Here is a 17,343-nt window from a genome sequence, read left to right as displayed (position 1 = left end):
ATGCCTCACAGAAACTGGTGAACTGTTACATACAATCAAATTCGGAAAGATTTTCTGGTCAAATAAAGAAATCATCGCCCTTTGTGAGTTTAAATAACATTTACTTGCTCATGTCACACAAACGCACACGTACAGAGACGGCCATGGCGGTTCAGAGGAGAGAGGATCGCAGTCAGAGTGAATGATGATCACAGTCCAACAGCTATATCTCTTGGTCCATACACAACATGGAGCAGTCACTTCTCACACATACAGGCCAACAAATACACAACAGGAGCAGCAGCAAATTCATTCAAAAATAAAGAGGAAAAAACACCCGGCCAGAGGCAGGTTTTGGACTCGGGGAAAAACAAGCTTTTTAACTATTTACACGGCAAATAAACACAGGAATGATAAATGTAAATGGGAGCCGACACAGGGCAGATGAGGTCACAGAGAGAACACCGTCAAGGCTCGAGTGTCAGAGGTAATGGGTTTTCACAATCAAACTGTCAACCAGATAATTATTCACAAAAAATAAAAGGAAAAAAAACTAAAAAAAAAACCACAAGGACAGTCGTGTCATTGACCAATCACCTGCCAGTAGCTTCCATTAGTTTAACCCCCAGAGGACATGTGAACATCTGCCGTGTCCATCACTCGAGCCGTCGCCTCATCATTTGAACGAGATCATTAAATAAGAGCTGGAGGAGGACGACATGACAGCGGGTGTTCACAGCCCCGCCCACCCAACTCTTTCAACACAGGTGAGACGACACAAGACAGTCAAAAATTAACATTAAAAAAAATAAAATTAAAATAAACACCACATTGAAATGATTCAACTTCCCGGAGACTTGAAAATGGAATCCTCTAGAGGGTGAGAACGGACTGAAACGCTGTGACCTCAAAGTGCATCACTCACTCGACAACCAGTGTAGAGAACTCCGTACATCAACAACAGGATGGATGGGTGCGGAACAAAAACAGACGAGAACAACGTGGAAAAAGAAGTTAAGGCGAACACATAGCAGTCATGGATGGAAAGCTGAACGTAAACCGGTGAGGAAAAAGCCAGAATCTAGAATACAGCCAAAGAAACCAGTGGAAGAAAAAGGGGAAAAAACACAACACGCCACAACACAAAAACACAATCTCATTAAACAAACCTGCGAAACTTTTTACATGGAAATAGTAAGGCTACTTAAAAAAGTAGCACGTTTGAAGTAAAGCTTGATTTATACAAACTATAGTCGTCCCTTTGCGTGAAGGTGTGGACAGCTTCATTCAAGTGAAGGTTACAAAATTGAAACCATTAAAAACTGGCCAAACTACACATAAGCCCTGCTGATGAATCACACTCAATACAGGAATTAAAAAAAAGCCAAAAAAAATCATTTTTTTTCTCACTGTACAAGCTCCACAGAAAATTAAAAATCTAAAATTAATTTACCAACACACTAAAATCATATGTATACACACACAACGTTCCACATACTAGCAGGCTGCCTTCTTTAGCGCCCCCCCAGTGGTCAATCACAGGAGTACACATGAGACCAATCCAAGGACTACCGAGTGTGTGTTCACTGGAGGAGATACCTTCACATCCTGGCTGTAGCATGGGGCTGAACGCACAGCTTTATTAAAAGTGTTCCACTGCGTTTTAGAATATGCGCTTCCTCTTTAGGTAGGAGTCTGCGTAATGGCCGCCGAGGCCCTGAGAGTGCTGGCCCACATAGCCACCCTCGGGACTCGGCTCCGGAGAAGGAATCAGTCGGGAGAAGAGGCGCTTGTGGCTACCGATGGGCGTCTATAGGTGGAAGGAAGGATGTGATATAAATGAACAATTTCTTTTCATTAACAAAATACCTTGTTATATACCACAAAATATACTACTACTTAATATAGGGTTAGGTTTCAACGGCCTGAGAATAAGCTACATTTCTACAGAAGTGCGGTCTTCTCCTTCATTACAATCTACAGTGTCACCATTGGACGTCATTAATTCACACAGGAGACCCTTTTAATATTTTGTTGTTTACATTTTAATAAGCGTCAAGTTTCTTTGGTTGGGGGCCAAACAATTATTTTGATCAATAATGAGATCATGCTCATTAAGGATTGTCCATTGGGAATGGGACAAAATATTTCATGGTCGATGTAATACATCTTTGCAGGTTTGCAGAATTTTCAAAACCTCCAACTTATGGGACGCTCTGACCTAGAATGTGGGAGTACGACATTCTTATTTCTCTCACCACAGTTTCATGACGAAACAAATTCTTTAAGTCCAAATGTAGGATTTTCGGTTGCAGTATTGTGGAGCTGTGCCCATGCAGACTTGTCAGCTGCATTTTATGTCCAAAACGACCGGCACATAACGGCGTTCTCTCACATCAGAGCCTGTATTCCGCTCTCTCATCTGCGCATCCGTCAATCTGGCTCTTGTATTTCATACTTGTGTGTCTGTCATTTGCGTTCTGTTCGTGCACGACAATTAACTGTGTACACGTGATGCATATAAACTACAGCCACGTTATTTAAAAATGATTCAACCACAGTAACTGGCACAAGGATGGTGGCCTCCGTAAAGCAAAGACAAAAGGCTTATTCCAAGGCTATGAAAACCAAACAAGCAACCATAAAGCAATTATACACCTACACAAACCTTAGTTTTTTTAAATGTATCTGAATACAGTCTCCTGAATTTTACACACTGGACCATTTAAAGTAAAAAAAAAAAAAATAATCAAGTAGGTTACCTTGGCAGCATTCTCCAGGCCTGGGGGGTAGTTAGCCGGGTGACTCACAGGAGGCATTCCCACAGCCTGAGGACAAATAAACAACTTTGAGACCTTGTCTTGCGAGGCTTGTACACTCAAAGCATTAATTATTGAGCACAAGCTTTTTCTCGGAATGTGAGGCTTTTTTTTTTCTCCTTTAGCTCATGTGGGACTACGTTGACATTCTTACACTGACAAGTAATCAATAAAGTTTCAAAGTCTGACGCTTTAAGGTTTACCCGGTTGAGTTGGGTGGCGGGCAGGTTCCCGTTAGTGGAGACTTCAGGTCCTGGGTTGAAGTACGAGGTCATGGGTGGACTGGGAGGGAAACCATAGTGGGAAAAGGGCTCGCTGTAGTCGGGATGACGCGAGAGCTGCAAAGACCAAACAAGATCAGCACGGCTGTTTTATTATTCCAGGCCACTGTGTGATTTAATAATTTGCTCACACCATCTTGGTGCGGTTGAATAAAAACATTACCTGCTGTCCGAATCCTGCCAGGGCCCCGGTATCAAGGTTCTCCTGCTGTTCGTACAAGTGGGCCAGGGGATCCTGAGGAGAGACGCCAGATGGGCATCGGACCAAATCACATCATACATGACAGAAATGAGCCGTCAGGCTGTGCAGTACACGATAAACGCAACAGACCACCATTAATCACCCGGCAAAGCAGCACAAACTAAAAAAAAACAATATTTAATTACAGCTGATCGATCGCGTACCGACGCCAACCAACACTTCCATTCTACAAGGTTTTCCAGGCTTGTGTAACATGGGCTTCAAACTAATTTTATGATCAGTGTTCAATGTCTTGTGAGGCTCACTGTGACCTTGACAGTTAACATCCAGATAAGCAGTTAGAGGCAGTTCACATGCAGCGTCCTTTTTGCACAGATACATTAAATGTTAGTGTAGCCACGAGAGACTTTCAGTGGGTCAAACTGGTTTTTGTTGCTGAAATTAACTGTGAACCTCTAGCATCAAGCAGCTGTGAAGGAAAGAAGGTTCCTATTGTCTTTGTTTTGCTTATTTTTCATAGTTTGATTTCTTTCCATGAGGCTGGTCATCTGAGCAGCTCCCAGGGTTTGGTTGCCAAGTAATGTATTTTTTTTTCCCCCCCACACATTTCTGGCAACATTTGCACCAAATCTGAAGAAAATGTTGTTTTTTTCATAAGACATTGCAGTGACAAGATTATAAACACGTCTTGTACGTTCATGGCATGTTTCAACTACTTAATGAAATGCATTTTATCTTTGAGTCCATGTGAAAACTATTAGCTGAAGATGTTAATGTGCTCAAAAGTGGAAAAATCACTTGTTATGTTACATCTTTTTTCCTCCCCTCCATCATTTCAAAGAACAAAAATGCATATGCTTTACCTGAAGTGACACTACTGATTAATACAATTGGCAAACTTTGTCTAAATAATCAGTCAACAGCTTTGACTTTTGATCTCTAAATAAGTTAATCCGAGTGCAAATTTGAAGAAATTTCCTCAATGTCTTCTTGCGAAAATCGTGATTAAGAGTGGGATCAACAAACCCCAAAACATGATGCCTTCAGCCACCGACTGCCATCAGGAGAAAAGGTGATTAAAACAAGCATCTACTCCACAGATGAAGTGGTGACTGTGGATGTTACCTGGTGGAGTGGAGGATACTCGGGGCTGTAGGAGTCCTGGTAACGCAGGTTGTAATTGGGCTGTACGCTGTAGTGTGTGGGCTGGTTGGACACATTACTCAGTGTAGGCCTCTTCCTGTAGGGATGAGGCCTGCAGCTTCCTCCTGGAGAGACCGAAGACAATATATGAGGCAGTGCGGCAAAAATAATAAAGACTAGTGGTGAGCAGGAAAAACCACAACCAAACACGGCAAATTAACACGGCTCACCTGAGGGAAAACTGTGGTTGACAGCGAGGTAGGCACTCTGAGGAAGAGGTATGTCTTTGGGAGGATCTCCGAGTATTGACACCTGACAACACAAGTAAAAATAAGATTCAATTCTAATATACATTTAAAAAGAAAAAAAAAAGAAAGAGCTGGACAAGAAGGCAACATATTGTGGAAATTACTCAGGACCTGACTCACCCCCTGTGCTGTGAGGCCATCTGCTCCCCTCATGCCATTCATCAGGGGCATGGAGATGCCCGCCAGGGTGGGAGAGGAAGTCTGGGGGAAGGCGCAGCCTGCTGTGGGAGATTCCTGATCCCTTGTGAGGCCTCTGCCAAGAGGCATTGGCTTTAGTGGGGCCAGAGGGTCCGGCTGCAGACCGAGACCTGGGACGACACCACAACAAATCATTATTTAAACGGAATCATTTTGGTTTGTAGACAAAACAAAATATTTGAGAACATCATTTCCAGGTTTGGTAAACACTGATCAACATTTCCATGGAGCAAATTTAAATGCAGATGTGTGGACATAGGACAGGACATAGGACAAACATAGATTAGGGTTCAGGTCTGGGTTTAAGAGAGCCAGGGTCATGACATCATTCAAATGTAATGGTAGGTCACACCAAACCTGAAATGTGTCATTTTAAAACTGCATACATGTTTCCTGTGTTTTCTGGAAACATAAAAATGAATGGTTGTGCCAAGAATTCTGCAGATTTATCTCATTAACTCAAATTGATATGCTCGCGCCCCCCGTAAAGAGCAGGACACACATGACTAACGGGCAAGTGTTGCTACAGATGTTCAGCGTCATAAGCAAAAGCAGTTAACAGGCAGCATAGTGTGTTGTGAGTCGAGGAGCTAAGGCTGGAGTCGGCGGATGGCAAACCTTGGGACAGGTCTCCGAGCAGATGGACTCCCTGCTGGACAGGCAGAGCGGCCAGAGGATTCTCCGTCATGAGTCCTGCCTGCTGGTCAAAAGAGAAGAGGTCAGCGTCACAAGAGGGTCACAGCGGGGGAATGTGGAAGGGACAAATTAGAGGTCGACCAAAATGGGTTTTTTCCATGGCTGACGCTTGCGAGGGAAATTCTTAACCCTCAGTCAGTCATACGCATGATTAAATTTCAATTATGTATACACAGAGCCATTGCAATAATTGATAGTCCAGTTGTTAAAGACTGAGCTAGTTTTCAAGGTCGGCTACAAGAGAAAGCTATGGTGTCCGTTTCGCAACAGCAAAAGAAAAAAACAAAACGATCACTCAAAACACAGATAACGGAGCCGAGAGCAGATTATTCCAGAGAGAGTTTGTGTCCCGATTCTAATGAAACATGTTAAAGGTCATTTAACAGAAGATTAGAAGCTGTGTACACGTCTGTCAAGATGTTGCCTCTGTTCTATTTGGCCAAGTATATTCAAATTCAACTTGACTACTACTCTAGGGACAACATACAATATTATCACACATCTTGATAAGCACATGCAATAAGCGGAATTCGCCATTATCCAAATGATTATGAATGAAGTGAAAATCATTCATCTTTTGTGAGTGACGCACACCAGCGTACAGACCCGGTGATTCATTTTGGGGATCCTGCATCTTTCCAATCATCAGAAACCTCATGATTAACAATCATTTTGTTTAAGATTGCAGTTTTTTCCCCCCCTCACCCCCAACTTAAACATATCCACACTGACATGTTTCAGTAACATCACTTTGTAGATATGTGAACATGACTTTTGTAACATGTTTTGGGAACATTTTGACATTTCATGAACATGTTTGTGACATTGCAACATTACATAATGTAACATGTTTTACTTTAATGTTACAAAGACATTACCGACAGTTTCCTCCATCATTCATGCATAGTTCTGAACATTTTCACCAATGGTGGTAAATGTAACACAAGGTTGTAACTGTGTACTTTTTAAACTCTACTATAGCAAAGCATGCTTCTACAGTTATCACAATAACATCGAATTGCTATTATTTTGGTCAGGATAACGGTGACAGGATAATTTTCCATGCCTACTGGGGCTGAGCAATACAAGCACACTCTTATTAGCACCGAGGTTTACTCACCACGTAGGAAATTATGTTCTCACCGAATAGATATTTACAGTTGTGGTACGCCTACCACATCACTCAACGCCACTCAAAAAGTAACACCCCACACAAAACTGCACACACACACTCAAACAACAAAACCTCACGCCTTCCTAACGACAGCTTCACCTACCCAAGCACAGAGTTGTTTATCAGCAGCCACATAAAAAAAAAAAAAAGGACCAGGATCCATCTAACTTCACACACCGACTGAACACAAACACGCCATTATCACTCACACAAGGCACTAGAGGGTTTTCTTTATTGTGCAGCACCTGAGCCCACAGAAGATGATTTCCCAGAAAGGCTTGCTGAAGGTAAAAAGCGGAGAGTGAGGAGGAGGTGGTGAAGGGGGGGGAGAAGAAAATGTGTTCTGGAGTTAGAGAGATGAATCAAAACAGACTGAGCTGCTGAAAAAGGAACATTTCATAGAGATGGAGCGAGAGAGAAAGAAGCAGAGAGGTACCTGCTGGGCCTTGGCCTGGTTCTGAAGGAGCAGCTGGAGCAGGGCGGCCGAGAGTGCTGGGTTGGCCAGGAGTGGCATCGCAGGGGCGGCTCCAAGTAGACCTGAACACACAGACCAGAGTGACCCACAGCTTCATGCTTAAAGCCCATTGCTCAAGTCGATAATTTATGGCTGCAGTGATTCATCGATACTAAAATTAAACTGAAGACTGATTCATTGGTTATTCAGATTCTTAATACATCTGGAAAATTCGGACCATTAACTAACAAAAATCATTACAAAGTAATTTCAGGTCTGTGGGGAAAACAATCAATTAATCAATTACAAATATTACATCAAATCATTTTAAATTAGTCATTCTCTCGATTAATCATTAGTTGTTCTCTTGAACAACAAATACTTTATGGGTAATTTAAACTGAAAAATATAAATATTTTTTAAATCACTTAATCAACTTGTTTATTAAAACTGAGAATTGTTCTTATCAAACTTCATTATTGAAAATTAAAAACCTGTTGCAGGGACTGAAGCAGAATTAAAAAGTCTTTGCCAATTACATTTTTCGATTACATTCTTTGAAATCCACCTCAGAATTTTTTTTTTCCTCAATGTACACAGAGGGAAAATTCCCCGCCTGAAAAAGTAATAGAAAGTAGGACTTCTGAATCCCACTGGAGATCACGGAGGTTTGCAGGAGGAATGACTTGAATACAGACAAACAGCCACAAGGCGCTACGAAGCAGAAATCCTAAACCCATGAGCCTTTGAGTGAAGCATTTATATTGAAGGACATGTCAGGTGACACTCAATTTCAAAACACTTCTAGTTACTGGTACAATAAAAGTCACCTAAGCTGATGGGAGCTGGTGAGAATCCTTCACCTTGTTTGTGTCCCTGTGACAGTGGGTTGAGCAGCATCTTGAGGGTGGCCGGGTTATTGAGGCCTGTGAGGATCTGCATGGCAGTGGGATCAGGGAGGAGACCTTTACCCCTGTTCACAGCCTTAAAAAAGGAAAAGGACAGCCTTTCAGCAGCGGCAGACCACAGCTTTGAACTTACTGTGGTGGAGTTGCCGTTTGACTCGCGTACCGTGGTTTGGGCAGCAATAAGGGCGGCCAGCATGCTTCTTCCAGGAGGGCCGGGGGCACAGAAGGACACCCTGATATGTGTCCCACCGAGCAGCCTGCCTTCAGTCAGCCGCTGTGCCTCCTCAGTCATCTCTGCGGTGGCAAACTCCAAAACCGCAAAGCGTTTAAAACTTCCGTCTTGTCCCTGAGCCAACTGTGGAAAGAACAGTCCAAGTTCAGCTGCCATTACAAACAACACACATGAGGTATCATGCTGCAACGATTATCGATGACTAGCGCTGCAAATAACAATTAATCTCCCAAATTATTTTCACGATCAATCCTGTCGTCGTTTCGTCCAGAAAATTTCTGGAAATGCTGAAAAATGTTGATCAGTATTTGTCAAACCTGGAAATGATTATTTTCAGAAAACAGAAAATATTCACATTTAAGAAGCTAAAAACAATCAGAGATCTTTTTTAATAATGAAAAAAGCTTCAAGCTGATTAATCGATTATCAAAATAGCTGACGATTAATTTAGTCATCGATTAATCAAGTAATTGTTTCATCTCTATCGATGACTAAATTAATCATCAACTATTTTGATCATTTATTCAAAGGTTTGAGTGCTTATTTTTTTACCAATAATCAAAAACATGCTTTATGATTTTTCAGCTTCTTAAATGCAAATGCATTCTTGTTTCTTTGCTCCAAACAAAGAAAATCATTAAAACTACATTTTTGTGCACTTTAAATCATAATTTCCTCAATAGAGTCGAGTACTTGTTTGGTGCATAAAATGTTCAACATATGAAATGAAGCCCTTAATGAGATATGGACTAACCCTAACCAACTGGAATAGAATACGTACATCTCTAAAAAGGGACATTGACACTTGAAATCACTAACAAAAGCCCTGAAATGTACAGGAATAAAACTAATGAAAAGCATCTGTTGGGAATCAAGAGAGTTTCTACAGTTTCAGATGAAATGTGACATCCACCAGCACCCTCAGGTTCTCATATAGAGTCTCGGGAGATTTACTCGGTGACGATGTGCTGATAATTAAATGTCCAATTTATGGAAAAGTTAAGTGAAGCAAGAAAATTAACCATGATGAGGGTTCGTCACAGCGTGAGGTATTACGATTTCAACCTTCACACTCGTAATTAAAATGTACGAATTATAAATAAACATTAAAATGTCTTATGCTATACTTTATAGACGAGCGGCGTTTAGTTGAAGAGCTTTTGAATATCCAAAAGTCTAAAAAAGGTTACTGCTATGCAGCGAAGAGCAACAATGCTTGTCTTGCAAAAAATGGCAACCCCCTCTCATTCCAGAAAAGGCTGCTGTATGACACCACCTGGGGGAGTCAGGTGGTCATCGCCATAGAAACCGGCAGTGTTCGTTGATGAAGAAACTTTGAGTGGCCACATGAAAACTGGGCTAAAGGTTGTTTTTTTTTTTTAAATGTCTTTCACAGCATTTCCTGTATAAACACTTATGTCAACTGGAAGGTTGTATTCTTCATAAATAAGGAAGGAGGTAGAACAGTTACTGACCACGTTTAGAAACATTCTGGTAAATGTCATACAAATTCCCATTATCCATTTTCTCTAATGACGTTTTAAGACTTAAATTAGAAAAGTCCTTTTTCTTTTACTTCGTTGATGACAACTCTACAATATCCAAGTATGTTCACTGCTTTACCTCACTGTAAGACTGGCTTTTCTGGCAGGAAACCATTGTGTAAATTGTTTTTTTGATTTTCAGACAACAAAGTCACAAAATAACACATTCAAACTTGGCGATGAAGGCAGCAGTGGATTAACAACTCCTGTGTGCTGTGGTGTAAAATTGCTGATTTTCTCTATGTACTTTGGTGCGGCAAGAAAGTGGTTCACAACATTTAATTTCCTGCTAGAGAAGGCCATCAAACAAGAAAAAATAATAGCAGCACCTTAGCCGTCATAGACTTGAGCAGATATAGATTAAAATCCATTTTTTCCTTCTGTGCCTGTCGGCAGCCATTTATCAATGAGAGAGCAAGTATCCAAGTGCCAGGCTGATAATGTGATGAAACTGCATGCAAGCACAATTTAAATGAAAACCTGAACCATCACTTCAAAACACCGTTGGTTTCATATGAACTTGTGGCTCCTACAAGCGCAGACAACGTCTTAGTTTTATAGCAAGTCAACCTTGGTTTGTTACGAGGTTCTCTGTGTTTGTGTGTTGCGATTATAACCTGGCAGAAGACTGGTACATGGGTGTCTGCAAGGGCGCTGCGAAGGTCCTGGGCCGTCAGCAGGTTTGGGGGCAGGCGGTCCACACACAGACATTTGGAATGCAGCAGTGGGTACGTGAGCGACCCCACCTCAGACCAGTGGACGTACAGCATGCGGGAGCCCAGCTGCTTCCCCAGAAGCTCCGACTTGGCCCTGGCCGCCGAGTCCTTCTTCATGTACTCCACAAAGCCATAGCCCTTGGAGTGCCCAGTGGAGGCGCTGTGCACCAGAAAGCAGCGCTCCAGGTTACCGAAGGGTCGCACCAACTCCTCAAACTGCTGCTGGGTGTACGACCGGGGCAGGTTGGCGATGCAGAGCAGAGCATCCGTCGGCTGCAGCTGCACAGAGATGTCCCTGTCGCGCAGCATGTGCTGGTGGAACTCTTTGATGGCAGACTGTGCCTGGTCCCCATTGAGCAGTGTCACAAACGCTGAGGGTGACAATGAACACAATTAAGCGTAAAGTGGGGGCAGTGACATTGTTCGGTCAGCACAAGCAAAGCAAGGTCTATTTTCATGCCCATCAGAAATCGCTGGGCAGCACACGCCTGTTGTGATACAAATTCTGCCTTAAGAGAATAGTGGAGGCAGATCGTCACCTCATGACAAGTGTTTATGTGACAGCAACGTTTACCCAATTAAAACTACAATGGCTGCATTAGAATTAGATAAGAATTGACGGTACATTTTCTGGCCTTGGACTTTAACGTGTAGAGATTCTTCATATTGTGTGGTTTAAAAGCATTTTTAAATGAATTAATCATCTATAATTTTCCCAATTAATCAAGTACCCGTGTGGTCCAATAGGTTTCCCAAAGTACAGAAATATTGTTTTGAAATGTCTCGTTTCACACACACACAGAGACCAAAATTATTCAGCTTTAACGATTTGTTATATGGAGAAAATGAAACCAGAAAAATATTCACACTTTAGAAGCTGAAAACTACAGATGGTATAAGAATTCTATTATTCACAAAAAAAGTCAGTCAGTCACTGTGACAATTTGTAATATAGTGAAAAACATACAAAAACAATGTTTTATCAACAACTGCATTGATAAATAAATATTGCTACTCCAATAATGTATCACACATACAGTTGGCAGCGGCAGCAAGCATTTAGTCAGTCAGTGGACTGCATGTGTGTTTGAAGAGGTGATGAAATTTAAAAGATTCTGCTCCAATTCACTCAACATGCCATAAAACCTGGATTATGTTCACTAGATTTCATGCGCTGGAGTTTAGAATATTCAACCAATAGTATTCGAATAGCATTTTCCTAGAAATACCCATCCCTACAGAAAAAAACACAAACACTCAAACCGATTAAAATAGCTGATTATTAACTCTACCAACCATATGCGAGTCTGTTACTAGTACTTTCTGTCTGAATGGTCTGTGACAGAGCCTCATTAGAATGCACACAAGTGCACTCAAGCCCCGTCACCCGTCTGCTGCCACACGGGAAGTAAACATCCTTTTATCTCTGTGTTTTGAAAGAGGGGGTTATAAGTGAAAGTCACACAAAAAGAGAACAGCATTTAAATGTGACTGTTCATCCATGACTGTGTGAAAGGCAGACCCTGAATTTACCATCTGGCTGTGGCTAATGGCCATCCGCTGTCAGCCGATGTGCAAAGCCATTTAAGTTGAAGCAGATGTTTGTGTCATTCTATTTGTTTTTATTTACACCTTCATTTCTTGCTAATAAAATCAGCCATCACATTTTCTTGATGAGTTGACACTTCAAAGTAAAACTGCAATTTCAAGTGTCTCCTCTGGCACTTTGAATTGATTAGTAGTCACCTCCTAAACTGACTAAATCAACTAATTATCTGTTTTAATGAAAAGAAAATAAAATAATCTGATTTCAGGATATGAATTCTCTGCTCTGTATGCCAAACTGAATAAATGTGGTTTGTGCACAAGCCAAGACATTGGAGGTCCAGGAATCAGTTAACGAAATCATTAGTTGCAGCACTAACTAAACCACATGAAATGTTTCAACTCGATATGATCAGCGCTCTTAAAAGAAGAATAGATTGACTCAGTTATTCCTAGGGCTGCAACTAACTGTTACCATTATAAATTAAACTGATTAATGAGTCCATAAATTGTCAGAATGTTGAAAAACGTAAATTGATTTCCAAAACCCTCAAAATGATGTTCTCAAATGTCTTGTTTGGTCCACAAACAAAAAGTATTCAGTGTTATTGATTTTTGTTAAATGACGCAAAGAAACCAGAAAATATTTACACTGGAGAAAATATCAGTGAACTTGTTTTATATTAGCAAAACACCAAAAACCGACTACTGCATGGAGGTCAACTATTACTTACACAATTTTCTTTTCAGAAATACTGATGTTTTGATCTTGAGAAATTGTTTTAATTGATATTATAAACAATTTAAGACCAAAGTAGATTTTAGATTATGCTGTGTATAATTTTATTGTTAAACAGACATTTCATTTAATAGAGGGGGAATGGGCCAAACACTGTCCATCAACGATGTATTGAATACAATTGTTTTTCATCATACAGAATGTGTTGTGAGTCACCAACCTGTGCCTTTGTACTTGTCAACAAAGCAGTACTTCAAGTCATAGTTGCACAGCAGCTCGTGAACCTCCTGTAGACAAAAAATTATAAGAAAAAAAAACATACATTTACATATTTACTGTGATTATGGCCAGAACTAGAAGAGATGCATCTGCTTGCTAAACATCAGAGAGCTTGGCATAATAAAAAAAAGAAACTAAAAGCAATTTATTGATTTTCAAAATGAATGAATAGTTCAACAAAATTACAAATGGCAAAAAAAAAAGTGTGCATAAAAACGTCACCCGGATGACCAATTAATCAACTGCAACAATATTTGCCTTTTTTATGCCAGGCATTCATTATTTTTTTATATATTGATGCATTTCCGTTCTAAGAAACTAGCTAAATGTTGCTTTTTCCATCCGAAATTTTTTGACGACATGTTTCATTTATTTAATAGTCCTAGTAATTGTTTGTTCCAACAAAACGTCAGAAAACGTTGATCACTTCCCAGACCTGGACATAGGTCGTTTTGTCCATAAACCAAAATCAATCTGATTTAATTATTTCTTTGTTATATGGAGTAGATAATATAGAAACTATTCAGATTTGAGAAGCTGAAAAACTCAAATTGATTTGTCAATTATCAAAATGGCTGACAATTAATTTGGGAATTGATTAACTGATTAATCGTTGCAGCCCTAAATTAATACTAACCACACATAATTCTTGTTATTGAAAATACTGTATATAGTAGATATACAATGCAGATTTTTTGTAACATAACACAGGAATCAGCAATAGAAAAAAACCCACCATATAATCGATTTCTAATTTGACAAATTCTTGATTCACTGTTGACAGAACAATTGACAATTCATCTCCACTGGGAATAGTTCAATAGTGAGGTGCAGGTGAAGTGAGGGTAAATCCCTGACTCATTGTTAAGGGAGACATTTGTTCTGCGCAGTTTTTTTCCACGAACAAATAGCGAGGCTATCTGGCATTTTCTGAAACTTTTTTTTTTGTCTACACGCCTTCCACCTTTTGTTATCCATTGCAACTCACATCTCGAACACCCCCCAACCCTATGCACCCCCACCTATCTGAGAACAATGGTACCGCCCGCGGGCTCATCGCTCCCCACGAGTCAGGCACGTTCCTCAAAAAAAAAAAAAATCAATCAGAAATAACTGATTTAGAGGCTTCCGTGGTCCTTAAAACATTTGTACTTAAACCACGCAGAGCGTGACAGCTCTAATAGTAGAATCAAATGCTAAATATAAAACTGACTGTTCATATTAAACTTAACGAGGGCGACGTAGCAGGTCTCACAGGCCACAAATGACCCCATTATCGATTGACATTATCTGACTGACCACCTGTTATGTAGCCTAAACTTTGTTAGCCAACTGAGCCCAAACTGTATTAAAAACACGGTGTCGGCTGTTTCTTCGTCGGACGCTCGTTAATGCGGTGCCGTCATTTTCAGATTAATTAAGGAAAACAAGTTAGGTTTAAAAGGCAGCCGACGAGTTAAATGTCTCGCGGGCTAACATATGTAGCATGACAGGCAGACAGGAGCTAGGCTATCGTTAGCCAAACGGACCCATCAATCAATTGATCGATAAATTAAAAAATAAAAAATAAATCACTCGACGGTTTAAATTCACCTGGTTGCTAACGTCCGAGGGCAGATTTTTGATGATTATTTTTCGACGGTTGAAAAACTCGCGACGAGTTCTCTCCAAGCGGCTCTCGATCTCCTCGGGGCTCAGCGACGCGAGGTCCTCGTCGACCCTCCGCTGACTTTCGCGTCCCGGTGTCGGATAGTCCTCTTCGCCGGGTACGGGTTCGGATTGCCGGCGGCGGTGGTGGTGTTGGTCTCCAGCTCTCCAAGTTTCGTGGTCCGCCGCGGAAGCGAGGTCGGCATTGCCTTGCAGAGGACGAGGGGTGAAAGTGAGTCCCGTGTCTACGCTTTCGTCCCGGGCAGCTGCGCTCACAGACTCAGCGGCCGCCATCACTAGGTTCGGTGGAAGTTTTTCCTCGCTCTGGAAGCTGTTTGATTTGAGCAGTTTAAACAATACACACATGGCCCCCGCGACGCTTCTGATTGGACGAGAGGAGGACGCATCCTACGTAACTCTGACGGACCGGAGGGAGGGGGCGGGGACACGAGTGTTTCCAGTGTGTTGTTGAATCTGTCCCTCAGGAGTCGGGCCCAGGGCCGGTCCTAAGCATTTTGCTGCCCCAGGCGAGATCGGGATTCGGTGCCCCCTAAAAACTACAGTGGTGTGTGTATGTATGTATATATTATACTCCATCATGATATTGCACAAATGATATTCATGACGATTTTCCAAATAATTCAAGACTTAAAAATGAGTGATGTATAGTAAACATAAAAATAATATATATTTATGATGCAAAATAATTTTAATAAAAAAAAAAAAAAAAACAGACAGAAACTAGTACAAACTCACATTTTTTTTATGTTGGTACGACAAACATGCTCAGAGGACTGACTTCCTGTTGAGTTGAGGCCATGGTTCCGACCGACTTTTTTGTCCATCTTGGGCTATAACATCTTCCCACCAAGTTTCGGGAACTAAATTTTCGAAAACTCTGTTTTCACTTTAGGGGGTGCTATAGAGAGCCAATGCACAGGTTCAGGCACTATCTTATTTTCGCCAGACTTGACCTCTGTGTGCAAAGAGTTGTAAATTGTTATGCACATTAACCCCCTAAAAAATTACCGCCAACCCACAGAACAACAATAATAATAATCTGAAGGATAACAATATGAGGAGACCTCTGTACTTTCACCAGTCAGAGATAATTTAAAGTGCCAATGTGTTACATTTACGAATCGCAATATTTTTGAAATTTTCCAATCAGCAAGAGGCACAATATTTATTAAAGCCAAAATGCATTTCAAAAGATACAATTTTTAGAATTAATATTGTATTGACTGAGGCATCACGTTGTACAGACAGAATTTTTTTTTGCAAATTTTAAATGTTTTTCAATTTCAGTCAATATAATCGCACATAGATATTTATTCAAAATGAAAATATGTCTATTTAAATGCCGCCTCACCTGCTGCTCGACAACACTGGACGTGTGTCACGTGGACCACCGAATAAGCCACTTACACCCAGAATAAATTGAGATTAATGTGTGCATTTAGATGAATCACTGTTATGTCAGTGCGGCAGTGCTGAGGTCAAGGCTCCATTTATCGGGTTTCTCAAGCTGCATGCAGGGGGCATGCATCGATTCAAACACCTGCTGATGTTGTTACAGTATTTGGCTGCTTTACAGGAGGTGTAGTGTTTGAAATGTTTCTACACCTGCTACAGTCTGTGATGCTGTGGTCAGAGAAGAAACAGCTCGTCTTATCCACAGTTCACTGCTCAGCTGCAAATTTTGTTAAAACTATTTAACCAGGTTTGTCATTTAATCGATAAGGTAACCAGGTAGACTTTGTTTACACTAGAGTTTAATTTAAATGTGCTGCGAGGATTTACGATCGTAAAATCACCAAGTTTCAAGTCCTCCTGCGGCTCTTTTGTTGCCGCAGTGTTTCTGAGATTTCTGTGTAGACATTTGGAACAGAAAAGCCAAACAGAGTCTTTACAAGTACATTTCTGTGCAACACAGACAGAGTTCATATGGGAGCTGACCAATAATCACGATATCACAGCCAACTGTTCATATAGGATGGTTAGTTGAGATGAAACCAAGGTTGAAGCCGATTGTCCACCTTACTTTGGTTGGAAAAAAAATCCACCACTTGTATTATAATGACATTAACCCGGAAAAGATGACATTCTTAAATCTATAGTATAGTCTCGTTTTTGTCCAAGAAACCAAACTTTTTCAGTTTTAACGAGAAAAGAAACCAGAAGATATTAACATTTACAAAGCTGAAAAATCAGAAAACTTGTTTTAATTATTTAAAAAAAAACAAAAAAACAACAACCTCTAAAACAGAATAATCGATTATCAGAAATGGTTGATCATGTGATATTTTTTTTCCCCCATACGGTTTTATATTGATCAATGAGTTGTAAAGTTAAGTGTGTATTTATACACTTCTGACAGAGGGATCTGTCCAGTTCAGACAGGGAAAAAAAAGCTTTATTAGATTTTGAACTTTTCTGGTTTGTACAAAAGAAAGACATTCACCTCATCAACCAGGGA

The 17,343-nt window shown here is 40.7% G+C and overlaps 1 protein-coding gene across 10 annotated transcripts; it reads right to left on the bottom strand.

Moving 5' to 3' along the window:
- Positions 1-84: 84 nt before the first annotated feature.
- Positions 85-15,203, bottom strand: raver1 (ribonucleoprotein, PTB-binding 1). Of its 10 annotated transcripts, none has more exons than XM_044051724.1 (15): positions 14,811-15,203; positions 13,159-13,225; positions 10,556-11,025; positions 8,326-8,517; positions 8,085-8,238; positions 7,237-7,337; positions 7,010-7,081; positions 5,549-5,630; positions 4,853-5,040; positions 4,655-4,736; positions 4,407-4,549; positions 3,243-3,314; positions 3,002-3,136; positions 2,742-2,807; positions 85-1,789 (listed from the first exon to the last, which is right to left on the bottom strand). In XM_044051724.1, the coding sequence occupies exons 1-15, from the start codon at positions 15,156-15,158 to the stop codon at positions 1,643-1,645; spliced, it is 2,319 nt and encodes a 772-aa protein (XP_043907659.1). In that variant the 5' UTR covers positions 15,159-15,203; the 3' UTR covers positions 85-1,642. The 10 variants fall into 10 exon arrangements, with proteins under 10 accessions (XP_043907659.1, XP_043907660.1, XP_043907664.1 ...); XM_044051725.1 differs by having other exon boundaries at positions 5,549-5,627; XM_044051729.1 differs by having other exon boundaries at positions 5,549-5,627; positions 7,046-7,081.
- Positions 15,204-17,343: the final 2,140 nt, after the last annotated feature.

Source organism: Solea senegalensis, linkage group LG19, assembly GCF_019176455.1.
Source record: "Solea senegalensis isolate Sse05_10M linkage group LG19, IFAPA_SoseM_1, whole genome shotgun sequence".
NCBI lineage: Eukaryota > Metazoa > Chordata > Actinopteri > Pleuronectiformes > Soleidae > Solea > Solea senegalensis.
This window is presented reverse-complemented; position numbering and strand designations above follow the sequence as displayed.

Bases quoted from the DNA above. Each gene is read 5' to 3' on its own strand.
- raver1 (XM_044051724.1), bottom strand. From the start codon at position 15,158: ATGGCGGCCGCTGAGTCTGTGAGCGCAGCTGCCCGGGACGAAAGCGTA. The intron at 5,041-5,548 runs GTTTGCCATCCG...GTGTCGTCCCAG, and splicing joins GCTCGGAGACCTGTCCCAAG to GTCTCGGTCTGCAGCCGGAC. The intron at 4,737-4,852 runs GTGAGTCAGGTC...TTGTGTTGTCAG, and splicing joins ATGGCCTCACAGCACAGGGG to GTGTCAATACTCGGAGATCC.